Source organism: Cricetulus griseus, chromosome 2 (assembly GCF_003668045.3).
Source record: "Cricetulus griseus strain 17A/GY chromosome 2, alternate assembly CriGri-PICRH-1.0, whole genome shotgun sequence".
NCBI lineage: Eukaryota > Metazoa > Chordata > Mammalia > Rodentia > Cricetidae > Cricetulus > Cricetulus griseus.
The window spans coordinates 442,935,491-442,958,958 of record NC_048595.1 but is presented as its reverse complement, the minus strand read 5'-3'; the positions used below and the strand labels follow the sequence as shown (position 1 = coordinate 442,958,958).

The 23,468-nt window shown below is 51.2% G+C and overlaps 2 protein-coding genes across 5 annotated transcripts in view; both read left to right on the top strand.

The window, feature by feature from the left end:
* Per2 (period circadian regulator 2) overlaps positions 1 to 16,863 on the top strand; it is a 42,364-nt gene extending 25,501 nt beyond the window's left edge. For 2 of the 3 annotated variants that reach the window (XM_027397585.2, XM_035441138.1), the window contains 12 exons: positions 27 to 135; positions 759 to 884; positions 1,413 to 1,497; positions 2,913 to 3,075; positions 3,166 to 3,272; positions 4,536 to 4,700; positions 6,233 to 6,472; positions 9,614 to 10,419; positions 11,751 to 11,937; positions 12,712 to 12,904; positions 13,771 to 13,921; positions 14,798 to 16,863. In XM_027397585.2, coding sequence (XP_027253386.1) covers positions 27 to 135; positions 759 to 884; positions 1,413 to 1,497; positions 2,913 to 3,075; positions 3,166 to 3,272; positions 4,536 to 4,700; positions 6,233 to 6,472; positions 9,614 to 10,419; positions 11,751 to 11,937; positions 12,712 to 12,904; positions 13,771 to 13,921; positions 14,798 to 14,947 — 2,482 coding nt within the window. In that variant the 3' untranslated portion in view covers positions 14,948 to 16,863. Of the gene's footprint in view, positions 1 to 26; positions 136 to 758; positions 885 to 1,412; positions 1,498 to 2,912; positions 3,076 to 3,165; positions 3,273 to 4,535; positions 4,701 to 6,232; positions 6,473 to 9,613; positions 10,420 to 11,750; positions 11,938 to 12,711; positions 12,905 to 13,770; positions 13,922 to 14,797 lie in introns of those variants that run through there. The other variant, XR_004768741.1, reaches the window with a different exon arrangement.
* A 3,681-nt stretch (positions 16,864 to 20,544) lies between these two features.
* Hes6 (hes family bHLH transcription factor 6) lies at positions 20,545 to 22,255 on the top strand. 2 transcript variants are annotated; one of them, XM_035441137.1, is made up of 4 exons: positions 20,545 to 20,746; positions 20,824 to 20,910; positions 20,992 to 21,033; positions 21,315 to 21,585. In XM_035441137.1, exons 1-4 carry the CDS (start codon positions 20,666 to 20,668, stop codon positions 21,441 to 21,443), a joined length of 339 nt encoding a protein of 112 aa, XP_035297028.1. In that variant the 5' UTR covers positions 20,545 to 20,665; the 3' UTR covers positions 21,444 to 21,585. The 2 variants fall into 2 exon arrangements, with proteins under 2 accessions (XP_035297028.1, XP_027253384.1); XM_027397583.2 differs by having other exon boundaries at positions 20,553 to 20,746; positions 20,992 to 21,073; positions 21,315 to 22,255.
* The last annotated feature ends 1,213 nt before the right edge of the window (positions 22,256 to 23,468 follow it).

Here is a 23,468-nt window from a genome sequence, read left to right as displayed (position 1 = left end):
TGATAAGACAAATTGAAATCATGCAGGGGCCCTTTGAATGAGGATGTGTTTGCAGCCTCCTCTTGCCCCGAGGAGAAGACTCCACACCCCAGCGTTCAGGAGCTCACAGAGCAAATCCACCGGCTGCTGATGCAGGTGGGTGCCACACTAGGAGTGCTCTGTTCTGCCTGTCCCCACATAGCAGCCCAGGTGGGCCAAGTGTGGATGGTGTGGTTGGCCTAAGAGCTACCAAGTGCCCCCAAATTTTCCTAGCCTTACAATTGTCCATGTGCGAACCTTGACCTCGAATGAGCAGTTGATGGATGCCCATACCCCACAGCCTGTCACGCAGTCCCAATGTGAGTTCCACTGGTGTAAGGCTCACTCTTTCCCAAAAGACTCACCAGCACAGGGATTTAGTGACATCACCCTCCAGCAAAATCAATTTAACTACAGTCAGTCCCACAACTGAGTTGATGTCCCCTTCTTGGTTATAGGATACAAAGTTTAGCTGTAGTTGAATTGGTTTTATATTTTTAAAACTTTGATAGACTTCAGAAGACCTCAGCTGTGCAGTAATCAGCTGGTTGAACACGTTCCTTTTTAATGGGTTTTCCTTGGTGGCTGCACACCTACCAATGAAGGGTTAAAGCTCCCCTCCACTTATCTTCTCTGTGTGACCTTGGGAAAGCTGAAACCACTGTTTGAGCTTGGCTTGTGGTGACCCCTTCTGCACCTTTCCACCATGTCCACTGCGATCTGTTTGCTCTTCCTCTCAGCCCGTCCCCCATAGCGGCTCCAGTGGCTACGGAAGCCTGGGCAGTAATGGGTCCCACGAACATCTTATGAGCCAGACATCGTCCAGTGACAGCAATGGCCATGAGGAGTCTCACCGGAAGAGACCCGTACGTCCCTCTCTGTTCTTCCCCCTGAGAATGCAGGCTCAGCAGTGTGTGCCCTAAGTTAGAAAGCATGATAGCCAGGCAGTGGCTGAAGCCAGTGGGTCAGTTGTCTGCTCCTCTGGCTCAGTTATCCTGAGATTTGCTTCATATTTTAAGTTGAAGCAGCTATAAAGGGAAATGACTTCGGTGGGTAGAGCAGGGGAAGCAAAAGCTTAACTGAAGGGTGGTGGAGAGGCATCAGCCTTTCCTTTGCTCTCTGTTACCCTTGTGGATCGATCATGAGCCCTGTAGCCAGCTCCATCTGGCTCCGTCAGGATTTCCAAATCTGGGTTGGAGTGTAGTGAGTACCTCCGTGGTGAGCACAGGCCCTGCATGTGCAGGGCCTGCCTGGACTCTACCTCAGAAACTCAGAAGGTTCCCTGAGTGTTCTCCGTGCTACTCAACGGATGTTGGCTGTTCTGTCCTCACTGTGGGGGATGGAGAGAAGGTCTCCTAGAATGAATAACGTGTTCGTTATTGTTTTTCTTCAAGGGAATTTTTAAAAATGGTGGCAAGATTCAAACCAAAAGTCATTTTTCTCATGAGTCTGGAGAACCAAAGGAAACATCTGTTGCAGGTAAAAAGATGTCCTCTGCGTCCGTCACTCTCAGGAGTTCTTCCTCACTTCTCCTTAATAAAACTACATTTGTTCTGCTTTTTAAAAAGCAAACAAAAACCCCATGCTCCTTTACTTGTATCTTAGGATGACAGAGGGAAGGACCTGGGGTCCTGGCTTACTGCTCTGTTTGAGGGCTGAGAATGTCACCTCCTGGGTGTGCTTTACCCTGTGATTGCTCAGCAAAGAAATAAGGGCTGCTCCACTGTTTATCCAACAAGTGCAGACCCTCCTGTCCAGGAAGCCCTTGTTACTTTGTGGACCACTAGGTCATGGAGTGTGTCCTTTTCCCAGGACCTGCACACTGAGTGTACTGGGAGCTGTGGCCACAGGGGGCGCACGGGCGTGTGTGGCTTATTTCTTCACTTTACTGAGTATCTTTGTGACCGCATATTCACATTTCATACATGTACAAACCACACACACACACATCTGGACACATTGCCCAAGTGCTTGCATTTCTCAAAACAAGACCTACCTGCAGTAGACAGTAAGGGGCTGGGTGTTGGGAATACACCAGTGAGTAAGATATAGCTGCTCATTGCGCAAGATCCCTCAGGACGGCAAGCATCTGGTTCATATGGTTAGCACAAACAGAGTCCACAGCCTGGTGCCTGGACAACAGTTACTTATAATCATTGTTTCCATAAGTCATGTTTGAAAATTGTCCTGGTGGTTCAGTGGTTTGAGCCTTGCCACCTTTCTTCCCTGGATACTAAAGTGGAAAGAGTATAAATTCCAGGCAAGCCTGGGTTCCATAGTTTAGGGCCAGCCTAACTCATGGGTGAGTTAGTGAGACCCTGTCTCAAAAAAAAAAAAAAAAAAAAAAAAAAGCAGGAGTGATGGCACACACCTTTAATTCCAGCACTTCAGAGGCAGAAGTAGGTGGATCTCCGTGAGTTCAAGGCCAGTGTGGTCTGCATAGCAAGTCCCAGGCCAGCCAGGGTTGCATAGTGAGTCTCTTGTCTCTGAATAAATAAATGTCTACCAATGGATAGGCCAAGAGTTTTCATGGCAGATTACTTGGGCTGCATGTGCAAGACCCTGTGTTCAGTCTTGCCTGCCCTGCTCCGGTTAAGAGAGCTGGGATCTGATTGGTCACCAAGTTCAAGATATTAAGACCCATCATCCTCTTCCACCTCAGCTCTGAGCCCTGAGAATGGCCCTGGCATGTGCTATTAAGCCCAGAGAGAAGCAGGCTCTGCCTTCTCCTGACAGGGTTTCTGGATGTGGATTGTCACTGGAGTCCCATATTGGTACATTATGAATCCTTACCCCTGCCTTGGAGCAGAAGAAAAGGCTTTGTAAATATGGGGTGATTTCTTTTGGCAGATAAAAGGGATTAAATGGAAAAACTTTGTTTTGTTTTGTTTCAGAAATGCAAAGCAGCCCCCCAGCTCAGGTGAAAGCTGTCACCACTGTAGATAGGGACAGCTCAGGGGCCAGCTTACCCAAGGGCAGCTTCCCAGAGGAGCTAGCCTATAAGAACCAGCCTGCCTGCTCCTACCAGCAGATCAGCTGCCTGGACAGTGTCATCAGGTACACAGGGCACCTCTGACCTTCCCTGCCATTGGTGTCATCCCCATCCACACTTTCCCACCCACATGGTCCCTTCCACCCCTCCTCCAGGTACCTGGAGAGCTGCAGTGAGGCTGCCACCCTGAAAAGAAAGTGCGAGTTCCCAGCCAACATCCCATCCCGGAAGGCCACAGTCAGCCCTGGGCTGCACTCTGGAGGTATACTTTTCATTTGGGACAGTTTAACCTGGGACCCCTTAAATCTCATGTGGGGGGTCAGACTTATCATCATAAGCCCTCCCTGGCCCCCCTTTCCCTCCTGGATTAATTTTTCATACATTATAGCAGCAAAGTCTATAAATGACCAAAAGTAGCTGGAAAGTCAATGCCCCTCTTATAGTTCAAGTATTGTCTAGGCTTAGGGTAGTAAGTTTTGAGAACAGGGTTCTGGAAAGCCTGCTGGTAGCCAGGGGACAGCCCTGAGCTCTATTCCCTTCTCAGGATGTGCTAGCCTCTGCGGTTCTGGGGCAAGCACCTTCCTAGCCTGCTCAGAGGCTGTGAACACCACCGTACCCCATGGCCATTTGAAAGTTCAGGCTGCTTCAACACAGTGAATTATGACCCGGGTCAGAAAGGAACCCACTGCATACAGGGGCACATGCTTACAATCTCAGGACTTGGCAGACTGAGGAGGATGCTGAGTTGGAGGCCAGTCTGGGCTACAAAATAAGACTGTATCTCTCTGGGAGGCAGAGGCAGGCGGATCTCTGTGAGTTCAAGACCAGCCTGGTCTACAAGAGCTAGTTCCAGGACAGCCTCCAAAGCCACAGAGAAACCCTGTCTCGAAAAAAACAAAACAAACAAACAAAAAGACTTTGTCTAAAAAAAAAAATACAAAAAGAAAAAGAAACAGCTGGCAAGATGGCTCAGTATGTCAAGTGGTCGCTGTGCAAGCCTGACATCCTGAATTCGATCCCCAGAACCCTTATAGAGGTGAAGGGAGAGAACTGACTCCACAAGGTTGTTACCTTGTGCTTTTGGCACATGAGTCCACACACAACAACAACAACAACAATAATACAATCTTAAAGAGGAAATAGGGTAACCCATTTGTTAGAGAAGCACAAGAGAGTGTAAGATCATGCATGGAACAGAATAGCCAGCCCAAATCACCCACCCTACCTCCTGCTTATTGGAGAAGCCATTGCTAAACACCAGAGGACCCTGGCTCACTCAGCATGACCACAGCTGTCTAGATGCTTCAGGTCCTGGGCTCTGAGTGTGAAGTTCAAGTTGCTCCTGTGTCATCATTGCCTCTTCACCTTTCTCTGGAGGACAGGCTGTCCAGTTCCCAGTGTCAAGTATCTGTGGGGTGGGGGTAGAGCCAGCTTGGGCCCCCTAGGTCCCTTTATTTCCAGGTCCTTAACTGCACAGTAACTTTAATCTTGTGTGTATGTTTACTTCTGTTTTTCTCTCATCAAGAGGCAGCTCGGCACTCCAAGGTGACCAGCCACACAGAGGTCAGTGCTCACTTGAGCTCCCTGACGTTGCCAGGCAAGGCGGAGAGTGTGGTGTCCCTCACCAGCCAATGCAGCTACAGCAGCACCATTGTCCACGTGGGCGACAAAAAACCACAGCCGGAGTTAGGTATGCCAGAGGTCCTTGGGGAAGATCAACAGCAATCTGAGTGTCAAAAGACACTTGGGAGGCTGGGGATGGCTCAGTGGGTAAGAGCTGTGCAAGCATGAGAACCTGGCTCACATCCCTAGCACCCACATAAAAAGTGGGCCATGGTCAAAAGATGGCCTCCAGAGCTTTTGAGCGCGGAGACAAAAGGGTCGCTGGAGCTTGCTGGCCTAGCTCCAGGGTCAGCGAGCAAGCTTGTCTCTCAAAGGAATGAGGTGGAAAGTAATAGAGCAGAACACCTGACACCCTCTTCTGGCTTGCTTACACAGACACGGATACACACACGCACGCACGCACGCACGCACGCATGCATATAACACACATACACAGAAAATTTGACTTAAAAATTCTAGCTACCACTTTGAACTTTTATGTTTATTCAAACTTAGCCAGAAGAAGCCCAGTAAAAGATACTTAGGTACTTAAAATTCAGAAGCCAGATGTGGCCAGCTAGAGCCCAAGTCCTTGCTGTGCTCTAGTGCCACCTGGTGGCAGTTGTCTGTCCCTAAAGTACAGGCCCCACTTTAACTAGGCTTGGGGCTGCTTCTCTGTCCAGCCTTGTCCCCTAGCAAAAGGTGAGGTTAAGCAGCCATTCCTATGTAGGGAAAAAAGCCAGAACACATTGTAAGAAGACTGACCATGGCTCAGTTCTCTTAATAAAATGAGTCTTTGAGGCTGGGGAGATGGGTCAGTTGGTAATACTCCTGCTGAGCGTGCATGAGGACCCGAGTTCCTGGCACCCACATAAAACCCAGGCACAGTGGCCTCCACTCAAATTCCAGCACTGGGGAGGCAGAGACGGGGGTTCCTGGATCCCACTAGTTAGTCAGTTGAACTAAGATGGCAAGTTCCAGTTTACAGGAGAGACCAAATCTCAAAACCTAAGGTGGAGAGCAATCAAGGAAGACATCCAGTGTGGACCTCTGGCCTCCTCACCTGTGTGTGTGTGTGTGTGTGTGTGTGTGTGTGTGTGTGTGTGTGTGTGTGTATTTACAGTGCGTGCATGTGAGCACACACACACACACACACAGTGAATTATAAGCCTGTTTTTTAAATAAAGAAGGAAATGATAAGCCATGGACATGTGAGATTCAACCCCCACCTGCTCAGCCAGCATGCCCTGACCTGTCTGCTCCACAGGCCGCATAGTCACAGTGGCCACCATGCAGGGTCCTGAGCCTTGGAAGAAGTAACACTTTGGCTCTGTCCCTTGTGTACCAAAACTGAGGGCAGCTTTGGATTGTCTTCAGGCCCAGAGTGAAAGTCCACAGCTCCCAGTTTCTTGTTGCTCATAGGCCTGATGCCTGGCCCAGTGGATCGTCAGGTCTCTGTTGCTGCTTTCTGCCTGTTGCTGGGACTCCCTTGGAATGCTGAAGTAGGCATGGGGGATGTTGCCCCACCTGTGGGCATCATGAATCAATTGGGTGTGAGTGGTCTGTACCGTAGGTTGCACTGATCAGCGCAAGCCAATCACAGCCTGCTTCTTGTTGCAGAGACAGTAGAAGATGTGGCCAGCGGGCCTGAGTCCCTGGATGGCACAGCCGGGGGCCTCAGCCAGGAAAAGGGGCCTCTGCAGAAGCTGGGCCTCACCAAGGAAGTTCTGGCTGCACACACGCAGAGAGAGGAGCAGGGCTTCCTGCAGCGGTTCAGGGAGCTGAGCAGGCTCGGGGCACTGCAGGCGCGCTGCCACAGCTATCTCCAGGAGAGGTCCCGAGCCCAGGCGAGTGAGCGAGGTGAGTGCTAGCCTGAACTGAGCCTGTGTTTTTCTTAAACTTTTTGCTCTTTTTTAAAACTTTTTGCTCATACTGCCTGTTTCAACAGTCCTCTTGCCTCAGCCTCCCTAGTGCTATGGTTACAAGTATGGGCCTTCTTGTCTGGTAGGAGGTGTTGGTGTGGAGTAGCCACGGCCACTTTGCTGGTGATGCAGCCTGGGAATGCTTTCAAGGATGCAGCTTCATGTTCCCAAGGGAACAATACTGTGGACAGTTGCTGGACCCTAGGCTAGCTTCAGCAAACTGTGGGTTGGGGCTTTTGTCCACACCCTGGGGTAAAAAGTTAAGTTCAACCTGCAAAGAGTAAGCAAATAAGCCTGGTGCTATGGAACCTGTAGCATGCAGCTCCTTGGAATGGAGGAATGACTGTCCCCTTCCAGTAGACTCACCCTCCTGGCCTGGGGCTGCCCTGTGGACAGCCAACCTCAGCCAAAGCCATTAGCATAAAACTATTCTTCAGACCCTTAATCCCTGGGTGGTTATGTCCAGGAATGAAATAAGATCCATATGTCATGAGGGTTTTCTGCTCCAGAAGCCTGATTCTTGAGTCTAGCCACCTGCCTGTCCACACATTCATGATGGCATCAGGCTCAGGCCACATGCCCACCTGGCTCCTGTGCCTGACCACCTGTTTGTAGACCCAGAGACTGGGGCTACACTGGCCAGAGATACCAGGTCTTCTCTTGGCTTTGGAGCTCTGGTCCAGGATCACAGCTAGTGAGCCCAGGACACACACCAGCAGGACCATCCCCATAAACACTCTGAAGGGAAATGAGGACACTGTGACCTCTTTTAAAGATCATACCGGGGTTTTCAGCAAGCATGCTGCTCTGTTTCTGACTGACATGCCCAGCCAGGATGCCTTCACCACGTTCTGTTCTCACTCTTTTTCTCCGACTCACAGTATTGCCACATAGAGAACTTCAGTGGAAATGAAAGGACACCCACCCCAATCCTGGGCAGCCCCAAGTGTACATAGTTCCAGTTCCCATGCATTTTAGCCATTGTCCTCTCTGAGGGAAAATTTTCCAGTAGGTAAAACAAAAATGGAGACAGAATCGTGAAGCCTTTCCTTGCAGGGCAGTGTGCTTAGACTGTGCTGTTTGTCTCAACATGCAGTAAAGGTGTGGGCCCCCTTGTCACAGCTCACAGATGCCGCCCCCTCCAAGTACCTATTGCCTTAGGCCCGTTATTCTGCTGAAGTGGGAAGAAAACAGGTTCCTGGGCCACCCCACAAGGAAGGCACTGGGAATACGCAAAGTTCCTCCTGTCACAGTCGCACCCCTCATCCTCACTACAGAAAGCCTCGGCGGCGGCAGCATCTGTCACTGGTGAGGAGGAATGTGTTCCTGGGCATATGTGACTGTTGGTCAGCTTTCCATCACTGTGACAAAATATGGAAGAGGACCAATTTATAGGGAGGAAATGTTTGTTTGGTTCACAATTCCAAAGGTTTGTAGCCACCGTTGCCACCCATTGGTGCAAAGCAGCACTCCACGGCAGGAGACGGTGACTGAAGAGCTGCCCACCTCACAGAGGCCAGGAAATGGGTCCAATATCTTAGGGCAGGCACCAGTAGCCTAGCTTCCTCCCAACTAGGCCCCACCTCCTAGAGCGTCTACCTCCCTTCCTCTGTCCCCCAGGGCCAGCAACTGAGCCTTCAGCGTGGACTTTCAGGGGTGCTCTAGACCCAGACAACAGATGCCCCCCAGATCTCTGGGGGCAGGTGAACAGTAGTGAACAGTTGTGGTAGGTTAAGCGAAGCCGGTCACTCTGTCATTTAGGGCCCATACACAAATACGTGGTTTCTTTTCTTTTTTCTTTTCTTTTTTTTTTTCTAAATATCAGGGACTGGCGGAGAATGGCAAGTTTTTTGTTTTGTTTTTTGTTGTTTTTATTTTGTTTTGGACAAAGTATCTTTTGGTTTTATTACTGATTTTTTGAGAATTCCATAAAATATATTTTGTTTATATTGATCCCCCCCCACCAGCTCCCAGATCCACGCCACCACCCTACACACACCCCTTTGTGTCCTCCTCGAAGTCCAGTTTGTACTACTCACATATTCCTAGGTGTGGGGCCTTCCGTGTGAGAGTGATGGCCTGCTGGGGGCCACACCCTTAAAGAACACATGTTCTCTCTCCCCAAAAGCAATCAGTTGGGGTGGAGGCCCACAAACCCCTCCTGCCCCATGATAGGACGTTGACTGGATTGACCCTGAACAGGCAAGCACAGCTGCTGTACGTCCTGTCATTTCCAGAAGACCTATTTTGGTTCAGTCCTGCCCAACTTCTGGTCTCACAGTCTTCCCATACCCTCTTTGATGTTGTTCCCCGAGCCCTGGGGTAAGGTTCATGTAGATGCTGTGGCTGAGCACTCTACTGACACCTAGTTGTGAATTTCTGTGTTAACTGCCAAGTTTTGGGCAGAGAAACTTCCAGTGAGGTCTGTGGGTACAGAGATATGAATTTGGAGGTCAGTTTGCTACTATATATAATTAGCAAAACAATAATAATAGGTTTACTCCTGGGACCTATGACCTCACCAACATGGGTTCTTGGCCAGACTTGCAGTATCAGGCATGCCTTTCCTCCTGTGGAGGGGACCTTAAATTGAGTCAGAAAGTGGTATTGGTTGCCCATAACATCCATGCCAGTGTTGCACCCAAGGGCATTTCTTGTCACACTTGTGATTATTGTAGTTCATGGATAGATTGGACTGTTGTTGGTAACTTTACCCCTCAGCAACCCACATAGCAACTAGGCAGCAGTGAGGATACTTCCTGGTCCATCTCAACTTAACTTCTCCTTGGACACAGGACCTTTAAGGTGCTTATGAGACAGGGCACAGGACTTGGAGGAGAAGAGAGGAATACAGCTTTGTAACTAAAGATGCACCTTCAAGTTGATGGAATTCAATTTTATGAAAAACCTACCTCAGGTCCTCTCACTGGCTATGGAATGAGAAAAACCGAGTGTTGTTTCTAGGCTGTGAAACTCAGAGGTGCTGTCAGGTGTCTGGCATTTACACTTGCTGTGAGTTGACATAGTACGGCTTGCAGCTACTTTTCAGTTTTCACCCTGATTGTTTTTCCACATTTAGCTACCCCAGGACTAAGAAATACTTCCGGAATAGAGTCATCTTGGAAAAAAACTGGAAAGAACAGAAAACTGAAGTCCAAGCGTGTCAAGACTCAGGACTCTTCTGAGAGCACAGGATCTGGAGGACCTGTGTCCCACCGTCCTCCCCTCGTGGGCCTGAATGCCACAGCCTGGTCACCCTCTGACACATCCCAGTCCAGTTGCCCCTCTGCACCCTTCCCTGCCTCAGTGCCAGCTTACCCTCTGCCTGTGTTCCAGGCACCTGGAATAGTGTCTACACCAGGGACTGTGGGGGCACCACCTGCACCTGCCCACCCCGGCTTCACCATGCCTGTTGTGCCTATGGGCACCCACCCCGAGTTTGCAGTGCAGCCCCTGACATTTGCTGCCCCCTTGACTCCAGTCATGGCCTTCATGCTACCCAGCTACCCTTTCCCACCAGCAACCCCAAACCTGCCTCAGGCCTTCTTCCCCAGCCAGCCCCCCTTTCCAGCCCACCCCACACTTGCCTCTGAAGTAGCTCCTGCCTCCCAGGCTGAGTTCCCCAGTCGGACCTCGGTGCTCAGACAGTCATGCACTTGTCCAGCCACCCCTCCAGCAGGCACCGTGGCCTCAGGCAGGGCCTCTCCACCACTCTTCCAGTCCCGAGGCAGCAGTCCCCTGCAGCTTAACCTGCTTCAGCTAGAGGAGGCACCTGAGAGCAGCATTGGAGCCCCAGGGACCTTGGGGACCACAGGGACAGCAGCTTCTGGTCTGGACTGCACGGCTGGCACGTCTCGAGATCGGCAGCCAAAGGCACCTCCAACAGTAAGGATTCTGTGCTGTGCCTCCTTCCTTTCAGGCAGTAGGCTGAACCACATGGTGGTCAGCACATACCCTCATGTGAGAGAAGGTTCTGGATTGGGTGCTTCCTGCCAGCGTAGAGGCCTGGATTCAAGCTACAGTGTCTTTTCAAGAACATGCCATTTATGGTTATGAGGCCCTACCATAAAACATTATTTGGAGCTCAGTAGGAAGCACATGAGGATAACAGATAATGCCGATGAGGGGACCAGGAATAGTGTGTAACTTTGGGGCCTCACATTTCTAATGAGTCTTTTTGTTTGTTTGTTTTTGTTTTTTTGAGACAGGGTTTCTCTGTGTAGCTTTGGAGGCTATCCTGGAACTCACACTGTAGACCAGGCTGGCCTCAAACTCACAGAGATCCTCCTGCCTCTGCCTCCTGAGTGCCGAGGTTAAAAGCGTGCGCCACCAATGCCCAGCTTCTAATGAGTCTTAAAACTCTTTTGTTTGTTTGTTTTTTCCTTGAGACAGTCTTATTCTATCCCTGACTGGCCTGGAACTTGCTATGTAGACCAGGTTGGCTTCAAACTCAGAGATCTGTCTGCTTCTGCTCTCAGCGCTGGGATTAAAGCCATGCCCTTGTGTGGCTAGCCTTCAAAGTTTAATGAAGCCCAGCATGGGGAGAAGGGACAGGCTCCAGCCTGCAGTGGCCAGGAGCCTGCCTGGTGGAGTACAGGTCCCCGAGGCTCACGAAGATGAGGGGGGTTTCTGCTTTTGGCTTGGAAGCCAATAATCCCTGGTGTGGTAAGGGCTCTTTTCCAGTTAATGTTTTCTGAGAGAGCAAGCTATGTGGTCGCAGCAGCCTGAGTCAGCCCCATGCACCAGGTGGCAGGAGCTTTCAGGAAATGGCGGCTGCCTTTGTAAGGTGTTGGGCTGCTGTTCAGAAAGTGGGACCGTATTCGTGGGCAGTGGTTCTCTCAGAGCCTGTCTGCTCTCTAAGGCCCCAGGACCCACTGGGGCTCAGAGCCTCACTTATGGGGTGGCTCGATACTCAGGAGGCTGAGGAGCATCTTGGCACATTTGCACTGAGTGCAAGCCCTGCCGTCTGCTGTGACTCTCCCAAAGTCACATTTTATTGGGTAGTATCATAGAGTATCAGCGACCCTCTCCCCACACTCCCATAAGTGCAAAATCTGCTCACCTGATAGGTAAAGGCTTGTGCTCCGTGGCTGATCTTTGCACAAAAGCCACCCAGTGCGCTCCCTGGGCTCCACCCCACCATATTGTGTGTTGTGTGCTATGTTGTCCCTAAGCCCCTATGATTGAGCATCAGTGTCTTTTTCCTGTCCCTAAAGTGCAACGAGCCCTCTGACACCCAGAACAGTGATGCCATCTCCACATCCAGTGACCTGCTCAACCTCCTGCTGGGTGAGGATCTCTGCTCAGCCACGGGGTCAGCACTGTCTAGAAGCGGAGCCTCTGCCACTTCAGATTCTCTGGGCTCCAGCTCACTAGGCTGTGATGCATCCCGAAGTGGGGCAGGTATGTTTGTGCTGAGGGCCCAGTGTGTGTTAGGCAGTGTGGGTTTGGGTTGTGTCTAGAATGTTCTGTCCCTGGCCATTCTGCATGGATGCAGCTCTGTCTGCCCTACTTAGCACAGCAGGCAGGCCCTAGCCATCAGAATTCATGGTTCTATCTGTTAGCTTCCAATTTCTGTGTCAGTGAAGACATTATATCTGTGCCAGCCCTTGTTGGACCAGTAGGTGGGTTCCCTGGGCATTGGTTCAACCTCCTGAGTTGGCTTCACATGTACAAACACAACAAACCATCCAACACCTACTGGCAAGGATCTTCCACCTGTGCCCTCAAGACCCCAGGGGCAAACTGTACATGGCCACGCTCAAAATCCTGACGCTTTTTCTGCCATAAAGTGAGCTTTCCCTAACCTGCTCATAGGCTTGTCTACCCAGGGGCAACATCTGGGCATGAATAGGCCAGCAGCTCCCCTCTTAGGGATCTTCTGTGAGTCTAAAGACAGAGTCTAAAGAACTTAGGACAAAGGTCAGGGATTCAAAACAAGGCCCTGCCTGAGCTCAGCTTTGCCGCAGGTGAGAATCACCTCCCCAGTGCTGGCACGTATCCTGTGTTCGAATTATTCAGATTATTAAGATTGGGAGGGGAAGGTGGGCCAGCACAGGCTGTCTTTCCCCAAGGAACCCCACTTTCCAGAACTGTCGTGGCTTCATATAAGCACATTTTGCAAGAGTTGCTTTCTTGTCTCAAGGTTATAACGATACACATTTCATGTCTTTGAAGGCAGTAGTGACACAAGTCACACCAGCAAATACTTCGGAAGCATTGACTCTTCAGAGAACAATCACAAAGCAAAAGTGACTACAGACACAGAGGAAAGTGAGCAGTTCATTAAGTACGTCTTGCAGGACCCCATCTGGCTGCTGATGGCCAACACAGATGACAGCATCATGATGACATACCAGCTGCCCTCCCGGTAACTGTTACACCTCCTGGGAAGCCCGGAGGGCTGGGTAGGGGTTTCCAACACCAAGGTCATTCAGGCAGGCAGGATGTCCCATGGAACACCGCCTAGCCTTGACAGAAGCAGTAGAGAGAAAGCAGGCTTCTGCATGATGGCCCCACTGGGCCTGCACCTGTGGCCCTGGAGACCAATCTCCTGCCCACAGCACACTGGGCTTTTGCCAGGCATCGGGGCATGGTTGCTCCTTGAGCTGTGTTTCCTCACCCATCTTTGGGGTAAATGGGATGTGTCTGTCTCAGTTGAAGAAACCAAGGGTCAAGGTGGGTGATCAGCCCATGTCTGTGGTGATTCTGGGCCTGCACAGGCTTCTCTGTGAAGCTGGTGAGCTCACTGTCTTTGCAGAGCAGCCCTTCACATGGGGCTAGGACAAAGTAAGGGAACCCCTGAGGTTCCTAAAGGCAGCAGACCCTGGGTCAGCAAAACAGGGGGACCGGTGGGGATCCTCAGGCCTCAGGTTGGAGACAGCTGTGGTCCAGGCCAGTGTTGGCCCAGGAAGGAGACAGCATGGTCCCAGAATCTGGATGGTTAAGTCTCCTAGTACACACGGTGAGAGCCAACCCAGGGCTCCAGACTACACCTGGAGGGGCCAGGCACTCACAACTAATTTCAAGAAAAACTGAAACTGTGACCTTGGTTATCATTAAGAGAAAAGACTAAAGAAAACTCATTAAAGAGATCAAGTTACCTTAAACAAAATGGTTTTTCTCAACCATAATCCTCTACCGCTACATTACTGACATTGGGAAAAAAAATGACAGAAAGTGAGTATACTGTCCCTTCAGCCTGTGGTGCTCACTAATACTTAATTCTCGATAAAGGGATCTCCAGTCAGTCTTAAAAGAGGACCGGGAGAAACTGAAGCTGCTGCAGAGGTCCCAGCCCCAGTTCACAGAGGGCCAGAGGCGAGAGCTTCGAGAGGTCCATCCATGGGTCCAGACTGGAGGTCTGCCCGCCGCCATCGATGTAACAGTAAGTTTGCAGAACCTTCCTTCTCACATAGCACAAAAAGATTACAACCTGCACTTGAGAGACTGAGGCAGGAGATTGGAAAGCCAAGGCTGGCTTATGAGACATAGCAAGACCTTGTCTCAAGAGTCAAACAACAGAGGTTCACTGAAGAGGACCCCTGTACTGTCTTCCTGGTTTATCTGTAAATATCACTCATCTAAATTTAAAATTGATTTAAAAAACAAATCAGGTACGATAGAACACACCTACAGTCAGCATTTGAGAGGCTGAGGAGGGAGGATTGCAGCGTGAGTCTGGTCTGGCTACATAGGGAGATCCCATCACAAAAGGAAGGAAGGAAGGAAGGAAGGAAGGAAGGAAGGAAGGAAGGAAGGAAGGAAGGAAGGAAGGAAGGAAAGAAAGAAAGGAAGAAAGGAAGGAAGGAAGGAAGAGTGAGTTCTAGGACTCTTGTGTGTGAGTCCTTCCAAAGGTTTGAATGGCTAGCCCGAACAGCTCGCTGAAGGGAATCCCCTACCGTGCTGATCTCTATTTAGCAATACAAACATCTCTGCCCACTTTTCTCTTCCTGCCATGGCCCCTGATCCTTCGAATTCCAGAACCATATGTGCTCCCCAGGCCTCTGCTGCCACCTGCTGGCTCTCAGGTAAAGTGTCCCCACTGCAGTCCAGTGGCCTGAGAGCAGCAGCCACCTTCATCCCTGGTTGTGAACTTTTGGTGGAAATCCTGGTAAAGGACTCATGACCAGGAGGGAGCTCCCTGGTGCAGGGAGTGCCTCTATGGCCAGCAACCTTCAGGTCCACCCTACCCTGCTGAGTGTGATTGACAGCAGAGATTGAGCTGCTCTCTTCTTACTGATGTCACCTTTTCTCTTTGAAGGAGTGTATTTACTGTGAAAGTGAGGAGAAGGGCAACATTTGCCTGCCATATGAGGAAGATAGCCCTCCCTTGGGACTCACTGATACCTCAGAAACCAAAGAGGAGGAAAGTGGACAGCTGTCGAGTCCCAGGAAGGAGGCACAGACGTAACCATGTCCCCCAGCCAGCGTCTACATTAGATGGTGCTTGGAAGAGACGGGAGATCTTCTCATTGTTTCTAATGAAATGGACACATACTGACATTGCTTTTTTTGTTTTAGAAAAAAACAAACCACCATGGTTTCTGAAGGTGTGTCTAAACTGTGGGAGGTTTAGAGAGAAATACGTTTTTGTATTGAAATATAACTACGGAACTTGGGGGATGCGGTGACATTTGTCATTGAACTTGTCTTTGAACTTGGGGGAGACCGAGATGATCTGCGTGTCATGGAGTTTGCCTCAAGGCCCTCAGAAGTCCCTTGACCTCAACGAGACCCCTTTCCAGTGCACCAGTGTCCACTGGCCCTGTGGGTTGTGCTGAGACATGGCACCATGCTGTGACACATGAGGCACTCAGCCAAGGGCCTGGCTTTCTAGAACTTTCCCACAGTGTGATTGTATCAGATGGAGGGCTGTGTTTTAATCTAAATTATCATGCAGTCCTGATGAGTGTTTGTTTACCTACCAAGTGGAGAGAGCATCTCTGTTGGCATCCTCTCAGTGTGTCCATTACGTGGTTTGGAGCATGGTGTGGCAGCTTTGGCTTCAGTTCCTGTCGTGGCCAACATTCCAGTCTGACGTGCTTCTGTTTGTAAACAAAGTTGAAATGCCTGCCCTGGACTAATGGGGCTTAGTAGTTCCTGTGACCAATGCCATCAGACTAGCACTCCCACACTGTACATTTCTGTGCCATCCTTGCATCCTTCTTAGACCATCATGGTGAGTTTTCAGAGAGGTGTGGTATGAGTCATGTTACCCTATCTGCATGGTAGGTAGCATCTGCAAATCAGGCTTTGCTGTTTTGGGGACACGGTCATACATGTTCTTTGGTTGGAATCTCCAAGACATCAGATCCTAGCAGAGAGCAGCCACTGAACACAGGGAAGGGGAAGTGACTGACACTGCCACCCTTAGCGTTCTACAGTTTGCAAGATGCTCAGCATCCCCACTATACTCCTGGCTGGCACCTAGCTCCTGTGGCTCCAGGTCTCTGTCACCACATCTGTCTATGCTGCTGGCTCTCGGATCACTGGAACCCTTTGGGGAGAAGGGGACCTCTCTGCCCAGTTCTACAAAACATTATGCTGCACCAGACATCCAAAGATTATCTGACACGATACTGGTGACAATGAGAAGCCACCAGTGAGGAATCAGTGTTGGCAACAGAAAAAGCAGAGTTTCTTGAGTCTTAAGCAGCTACTAGAAAGTTGTCTTAACTGCAATTGGTTTTCAGAGTAAAGCCATCCGATGCCTGAATGTTAACCCTATTTTTCATAAAAACAAGAACTCTATTTTTTTTTTTATTAAAGCAACACCGCCTTTGACTGCAATAAGGTTGTAGCCATGTTTTAACGGAAATTCAATGTTACAGACAGCTGCCTCCCTCACCAGTTGGATCTTAAGGGTAGATAGATAGATGGTGGTCTAAGCCTATGCTTGTTACTTAAACACAAAACTGCCAAAACCTTCTCTCTACTATCTTGAATGTTTACTGTCAGCATTATTTTATGATTATTTAATATATATTCCTTGATTGTTAACTGCTCAGAAGTTGACTTCCTAGGATAATTTTTGTGAATGTGTTTACAAGATGCCAAGCATCCAGCTCTGTTTTCTTTAGAATGTGTGCTTTACACGGGTGTCCTGAGACTTTCTCTGTTTTAAACTGAGCCTCCTTTTTAATGTAAATAAGCTCTCAGAGTGTGTGTGACCACTTGTGAGCCTTGCCGGACAAGCACTTTGCTCATGTGCAAACCAAACGTACCTTTACCCAGTGCAATATATGTGTGACTGCTTGTGTCTTTTTATGACTTTTTTGCCTTTTAGAGAATTGTTAAATAAAGCAAGTATATTTTTATTTTCAATTATATGCTGTGTTTGTTGTGGTGAAGGGGACCCACCCAGGCCCTCATACAAATTAAGCATATGTTCCACCAGGGACCTATAAGCCTAGAGTGAATATATTTTTAACATAACATAGACCAATAAACCAAATAGAATGATGTTGTCAAAAAATTTAAAGAATTTTGAAAATGGTACATTAGTATTTCTTCAGTCCCAAAAGCGAACTCATGACTTCCCTTGCATGGTGTTCTTTGCTGGCTCAGCTCCTATCTGTGTCTCTCACATGCTCAGCCTCCCTGGCCCATTCATGCCCTTCAGGAATTTCCCATAATGCAGATCTAGCTAGGCCTTCTCTGATTCCCTCTCTCTTGATGTCTTCTTACTGATACATGGTTGCTTAGCAGATCCATTGGGCAAACCCTCCACTTAGCATGACCCCTGTACCCACTTTCCCTGTGCCACCTTTGGCTGGTTGCTTATGTGCTGGCCTTAGGGCTGAGAGCACAGAAATCACATGGGTACCATGCTAGAAAAGACTTACACACCCTTCAGGTGTGTACATAGGCATCACAGAGGGCACAGGCCTCCTACCCTGGCCCTTCTGACAGACAACCATGTGAGAACTACTCTGAAGAGGACTGCTTCCCTTTTCTCTCTCCAAGCCAGAGTCCCAGGGACCTGAGCAAAGATACAACATGACACGGGGCCTCATGCTCAGATTCCAGCAGCTCTGAGCATGCTGTCTGACTGCCAGTGCTGATGCAGTGGTCTGAAACACAGTTTTCCTGGCAGCTATGGATGCTTCGATGACTGAGCCTTGGAGGGCTCTAATTGTGCTTTGCAGTGTAACCCCAAGGGCAGCCCCTCTCCTTTATTTTCAAACCAAAAGGACATTCTCTTGAGTCTCCTGGGCAGATTGCCCACAAAGTGCTTGGATGTCTGCAGGCCGGCTGCTGCCTTTGTCCCTCTGGGGATTTATGGCCTGTTATTTCTGCTGCTAACTAGTCACCCTGCCACTATGGCCCTGCCCAACCTCGGCTGGCCTCTATTCCTGGCTCTAGGGGGATCAAAAGGCCCTAATGATCAGGAAGTCTGCATGCAGGCAAACTTTGAAGGTAAGGTATGAACCAGGGGACAAATGGCAGGAAGCAATAGGTCAGCTGAGGGAGGTAGACAGGAGAAGGAGAGTTTCCTGGGCTCAAGATGGGATGGTCAAGCTTCTGGGACAAAAATGTCTAAGCCACCTAGCCAATGAACCCACTAAAATAAACTGAGGGCAGCTTTGCAGGAGGGAGGGACCTCAAGCAACTCCGCCTATCTCCCACTCCTGACCAAAAAGCATTTCCTTTCTCATACCCTGCCCTGTCTCTACCCTCATTCCTTCCAAGGAGAATGCCTAATCACACGGAGGAATACCCCGGGTACTCAATTTCTCTTTCCCCCAGTACTAGACAGCACCCAACTCACATAGCATTGGACAAAGCATTGTAGTCCACGACTGATGTCCAAACCTAGGAATGGGCTAAGGTTACATTTCTCTTCCTGGGTAGTTTTGCTTTCCTTGGAGTTCTTAATTGCTTTTAATTCCTTCTTGCAGTTTGTTTTGTGTCCTTATTTGACCCCACTTCTAACTCTCCCATCAGGTGTACCACGGGTAATTTGAAGTCTTTCCTTAGAGCCCTTACGCTGTACCAATAGGAGCCTTCTTTTGGCCTTGCTAATTTGGATGCAGGAAAAGTACGAAAGAGTTGTGAACTAGCAAGCAAAACAAACAAACAAACAAAAAAGACCACACACACAAACTACCAAAGGTTATTTTTGCCTACCTCAAAGTAGTGGAAACTTAAAAGTAATCATTTTAGAATTTCCTTTGCTGAAAGCTAATAGCTAAACAGTGAAGTCACAAACCAGCTATGACTGGCCCCACTGGGATCATTCCCACCCCCACATAGGAGTCTTACCACCAAGAATGGAGGACCCTCGGCAGTCCCTGGAGGGTGGTGGAAGAGAACCAAACTTTACAGCATGTTGGGAATACCCAGATGAGAGCTAATGGGATGGGGAGAGTGTGAGGACTCCAACACAGAGGAACAATTCAGAGGCAAAAGTGTGAGAGAGCAGGAGTGGGTCGTTTGTCAGGTGACACCTTCCAACTTGTAACCTCTCACCCAGCTCGTCCTACCTGACGCCTTTGGAGGCCCCTCTGTACACAGCCACAAGGAGCCTGCCAGTCACATCTTTAGGAGGGTAAGGGGTTTCCCTGCCAAACTGCTCCAGTTCCTGCCTGGTCTTCTCCTTCCTCGGAGGCCTTCCAGCCAGGCTGATGAAGCACCAGCTACCAAAATCTGAATGATGAAGAGGCCCCCACTAAGTGGTGCTTGGTAGTGCCCAGACCTAAGGATGGAGTGCCTAAAGGCCCGGTGGGGAGCCGGCCCGGTGTCCCAGCTCTGAAGCAGCAGCAGAAACCAAGAACAATGGAGCAGAGCCGGAGGTTCTTAGGGTGCTGCCTGGGGGCGCGGTCTCGCCGCCCTCGCACTGCACCAACCCCCTCCTTGCTAGGCAAGGCCGGCAGATGGACCGCCGACGACGACGCGGGGTTTGGGCGTCTGGCCGACATAGGCGTGCCTGTCGCTGCCTGCGGGACAAAGCCAGCGAGACAAAGGCGCGGCCAACACCTGTCGCTCCTGGCCGGGCTGCAGCTTTTCTCTGCCGAAGCGGCTGCAGCTGCCAACTGTCACGGGCATCAAGTTACCGGGACCAGACGGCAGCCTCCGCCTGCAGGGCCCAAAGATGGAAGGGGAGGAGCCGAGAGGGGTGGAGGTGGCGGGTAGGGTAGGGTAGGGTAGGGTAGGGTAGGGTAGGGTAGGGGGACGCGAAGGGGACCCGAGGGGGAGGGAGGTGGGCGTGGAAAGGGGTGGGGGCAGGGAAAGGCGAAGCACCGGATGGGGGTGCGCAGGGACTCGGGGAGTTTAGGCAGGTACGGGATGGTGAACAAGGAAGGAGAGGCTTGACACGGGGTGGGGGGTGGGGTTAGGAATAGAGAAAGACAAGGTAAGTGTTGGGTAAGTGACTTAGAAGGAGCGCAGAGAAAGAGAACTCTGTTACCGTGAGAACGACTGAGAACCTTGGTCTAAAAAGGCCACAGGTGTCCTCATGAGTCCATAAAAAAACACCAGAGTCCAGAGGGCCGTCCCTACTCCTGCTGCTAAGTTGGTCCCCGCTTTCCCGTGACCCAAAGCCCCTTCCAGGTCCCAAGGGCATGGACTTGATTTTGGCACTGCCCCGCCTGAAGCTCAGTTTGCGGTCCCCGACTGGGCCGCTATTCTCGGGAGGCACTTTTGGGGGAACCAAAGGAAGCAAAAGCCCTATAGGGGTGGTGGGTGAGGGGTGGGTGGGATGGATGCTTGCGCAGACGGAAGAATGGATAGCTTAAATCCCGGCTGGCGGATCTGGGCTCATAACTCAGCAGAGGGAGGGAGGTACAAGTACACAAGCGAGGCAGAAGCCCGGGGTCACTGTCCCGGAGTCCCGCCCCTGCGGGAGTGGCAGGAGGTCCGGCTGCGGGCTCCGCCTCGCCAGCTGCCAGAGGCCCGCGGGGCCTGACAAAGCGGGCCGCTCTCATTGGATGCGGGCAGCCTCGCGGCTGGCAGCTCCGGGCACGCACAGCCAATCGGTGCATTGACATGCAAATGAGGTGCTATAAAAGGGGCGGGGCCCCGCGGGCCGGAAGACTTGGAAGAGTTCTTGAGGCCTCGGAGCTCTTGACCCATTTGGCAGTGTGGTTTGCGCTCAGTCCCCGGCCCCGGGCTCCGGGCGCTGCGGACCATGTCTCCGCCGCTGGCGCCCAGCCGGGACCGTGCAGGCCAAGAGGACGAGGACCGCTGGGAAGGACGGAGGGACCGCAAGGTGCGGGCAGGGGCCACGGGCGGATGGGCTTGCGGGAGGCTGCGCGGGCCCGGGGCTCAGTGGCCCACTTCCCACAGGCCCGGAAGCCCCTAGTGGAGAAGAAGCGGCGCGCGCGGATCAACGAGAGTCTCCAGGAGCTGCGGCTGCTGCTGGCCGGCACCGAGGTGCGGAGGGAAGGGCGCGGGAGGTTGCAGAGTGCGCGCCAGAGCTCTCGGCCCGACCCAATCGCCTTCCCCTCTGCGCAGGTGCAGACCAAGCTAGAGAACGCCGAGGTACTGGAATTGACGGTTCGGCGCGTACAGGGCGCGCTGCGGGGACGGGCACGCGGTGAGTGGCGGCGGGGATCGAGGGCGGGGGCTCCGGCCGGGCGCGCCTGCCACCCAGGAGCAGGACGCATCGGCTCCCGCAGCCCGGGTCCTATCCACGGCGAGGGCTCCCCCGCCCAGAGCGGGACACGATAGTTTGTCTCCTGGGTGAGTCCCGAAACCGCGGAGCCGATCGTCCAAGCCATAGTAGTCACTGCTCACGGTGCGGGACGCTGCTTTCTTCTTCCCACCCTCCTGCACAGAGCGGGAGCAGCTGCAGGCCGAAGCGAGCGAGCGCTTCGCTGCTGGCTACATCCATTGCATGCATGAGGTACACACGTTCGTGTCCACGTGTCAAGCCATCGACGCCACCGTTTCAGCTGAACTCCTGAACCACCTGCTAGAGTCCATGCCGCTGCGCGAGGGTAGCAGCTTCCGGGATCTGCTGGGGGACTCCCTAGCTGGGCTGCCTGGAGGCCCTGGGAGGAACAACTGGTCTCCCGGAGGGATTCCAGGGTCCCCATTGTCCAGCCCCCCAGGCCCCGGGGACGACCTGTGTTCTGACCTAGAAGAGGTCCCGGAGGCTGAACTAAATCGGGTGTCTGCTGAGGGGCCGGATTTGGTACCTACATCCTTAGGCAGCCTGACCGGAGCTCGCCTGGCCCAGTGTGTGTGGAGGCCTTGGTGACCAACAACACTAACCAGGGACCTGTGGAGGGTGGGCTGCCATTCCTAAGTCTACCACTCCCTCCCCAAGTGTCAGATGATGTGCAGACAGCCCAGGTATGCCTTCCCTGTTCTTTCTATGAGTGGCTTGCATGGCAACCCTTGGTGGCCAGTCCCTGCAGGTCCCTAGCTCCTGGATGAGGGGAAGGGAGGCTACAGAAAGAAAGGAGGGAGACTCCTGTAGAGCTGTCAGGGTCCTCCTCACCCCCCTCGGTTCACCTGTCTCTGCCTTTCAGACATTCTGAGGGACCTAGGGCAGAAGTGGCTGATCCTGAGGCTGAGTGCCAGTGTCCCAGGCTATAGCAGTCCTGACTTAAATAGAAGTTCAGATTTGCTGCTTCAGCCAGGAGACCAGGGGAGGCAGTTGCCTTATGCAGGGTCACTGAGAGCTGCTCCCTGTTTGTAAGACATTTGAATGTGGGGATTTGGTTGCCATCAAATGCTCCAGTTGAATTAAATAAAGAACTTTGGAATTAGTTGCCTCTGGTGTGCTGTCATTGATCTGTCAGATGTTGGATGCTCAATCACGGACACATTTCCTGCATCCAACCCTGGTAATGTCCATTTAAAGCATTCACCCTTTGTCAGTAAAGTGTATCCATGTGGCCCTGGTAGAGAGTCCCCTTTGCTGGGCAGGTTCTCTAGGCTGTCCCACTCTCCCAAGAGTTTGTGTCCTAGAGGATTGCACTAGTATGGGCTTTGTCTCTGGGATATCTAAGCCATAGGGAAATGATCTGTCCCTGTCCTGCTCTCTCCTGAGCTCCAGAGACAACACTAGTGTCTAGTTGCTAGTCCTTCGCCTTGGAAGTATTTTTCAAAGGCCTGGTTTAAGGCTCATGTGTGTCATGTAGATGTTAATCTTCTTTAGGTTGTCACTTTTTTTTTCCTTTTTAAAAATGTTATTTGTGCTGAGTGGTGGTGATGGTGGCACACGACTTTACTCCCAGCACTTGGGAGGCAGAAGCACGTAGATCTCTGAGTCTGAGGCCAGCCTGGTTTACTGAGTGAATTCCAGGACAGCCAGGGCTATTCAGAGAAACGCTGTCTGGGAAAATAAAAGTTGTGTGTGTGTGTGTGTGTGTGTGTGTGTGTGTGTGTGTGTGTGTGTGTGTGTGTGTGTTAGAGATTATGAGGAAGTCAGAGGATAGCTTTAGGGAGTCCTGGCCTTCCCCTATGGTTTGCAAACTTGGGTCTTCAGGCTTGTTTGGGAAGCCTTTTTACTAGCTGAGTCATATGGTGGACTTAGCTGTCAGTTTTCTTGATTGTTAGAGTTTCCTCTGATGCCACTACAGAGACAAGGAATGCCAGCCAGTTGTCTTGAAGTGAAATTATCATGGCCACAGGCAACTTGGGCCTGAGGTTATGCCAGACCCTGGAGGTCAGAATCCTGAGGGAGGAGAGGAAGTTGATGGGATGGGCAGCAAGTATGTCTACAGACCTCCATTGTCAGTTAGCAGCAGTCACTGGCACCATCAGAGACCACAAAGCAGATGAGAGCATTATCCAGGAACTGCTCAAAGAGCAGCTCTCATAGCAGCAGTTGTCTTCCCACAGGCCCCTATGGTCCTCACATCCAGAGCCAACCTCTTTGTAATCCCTGGACACAGTCTTTCTCAGAAGTGGAAATGGCCTCTAGAGTGACAACCGGCTCGGCAGAGTTATTTGGTAGGGCACAGTCAGGGACCATACCA

Excerpts from the sequence above, each read along its gene's own strand:
- Hes6 (XM_027397583.2), top strand. The coding sequence starts at position 20,666 with ATGTCTCCGCCGCTGGCGCCCAGCCGGGACCGTGCAGGCCAAGAGGAC. Across the intron at positions 20,747-20,823 it reads AAGGACGGAGGGACCGCAAG|GCCCGGAAGCCCCTAGTGGA; the intron begins GTGCGGGCAGGG and ends CACTTCCCACAG. Across the intron at positions 20,911-20,991 it reads TGCTGCTGGCCGGCACCGAG|GTGCAGACCAAGCTAGAGAA; the intron begins GTGCGGAGGGAA and ends CCCTCTGCGCAG.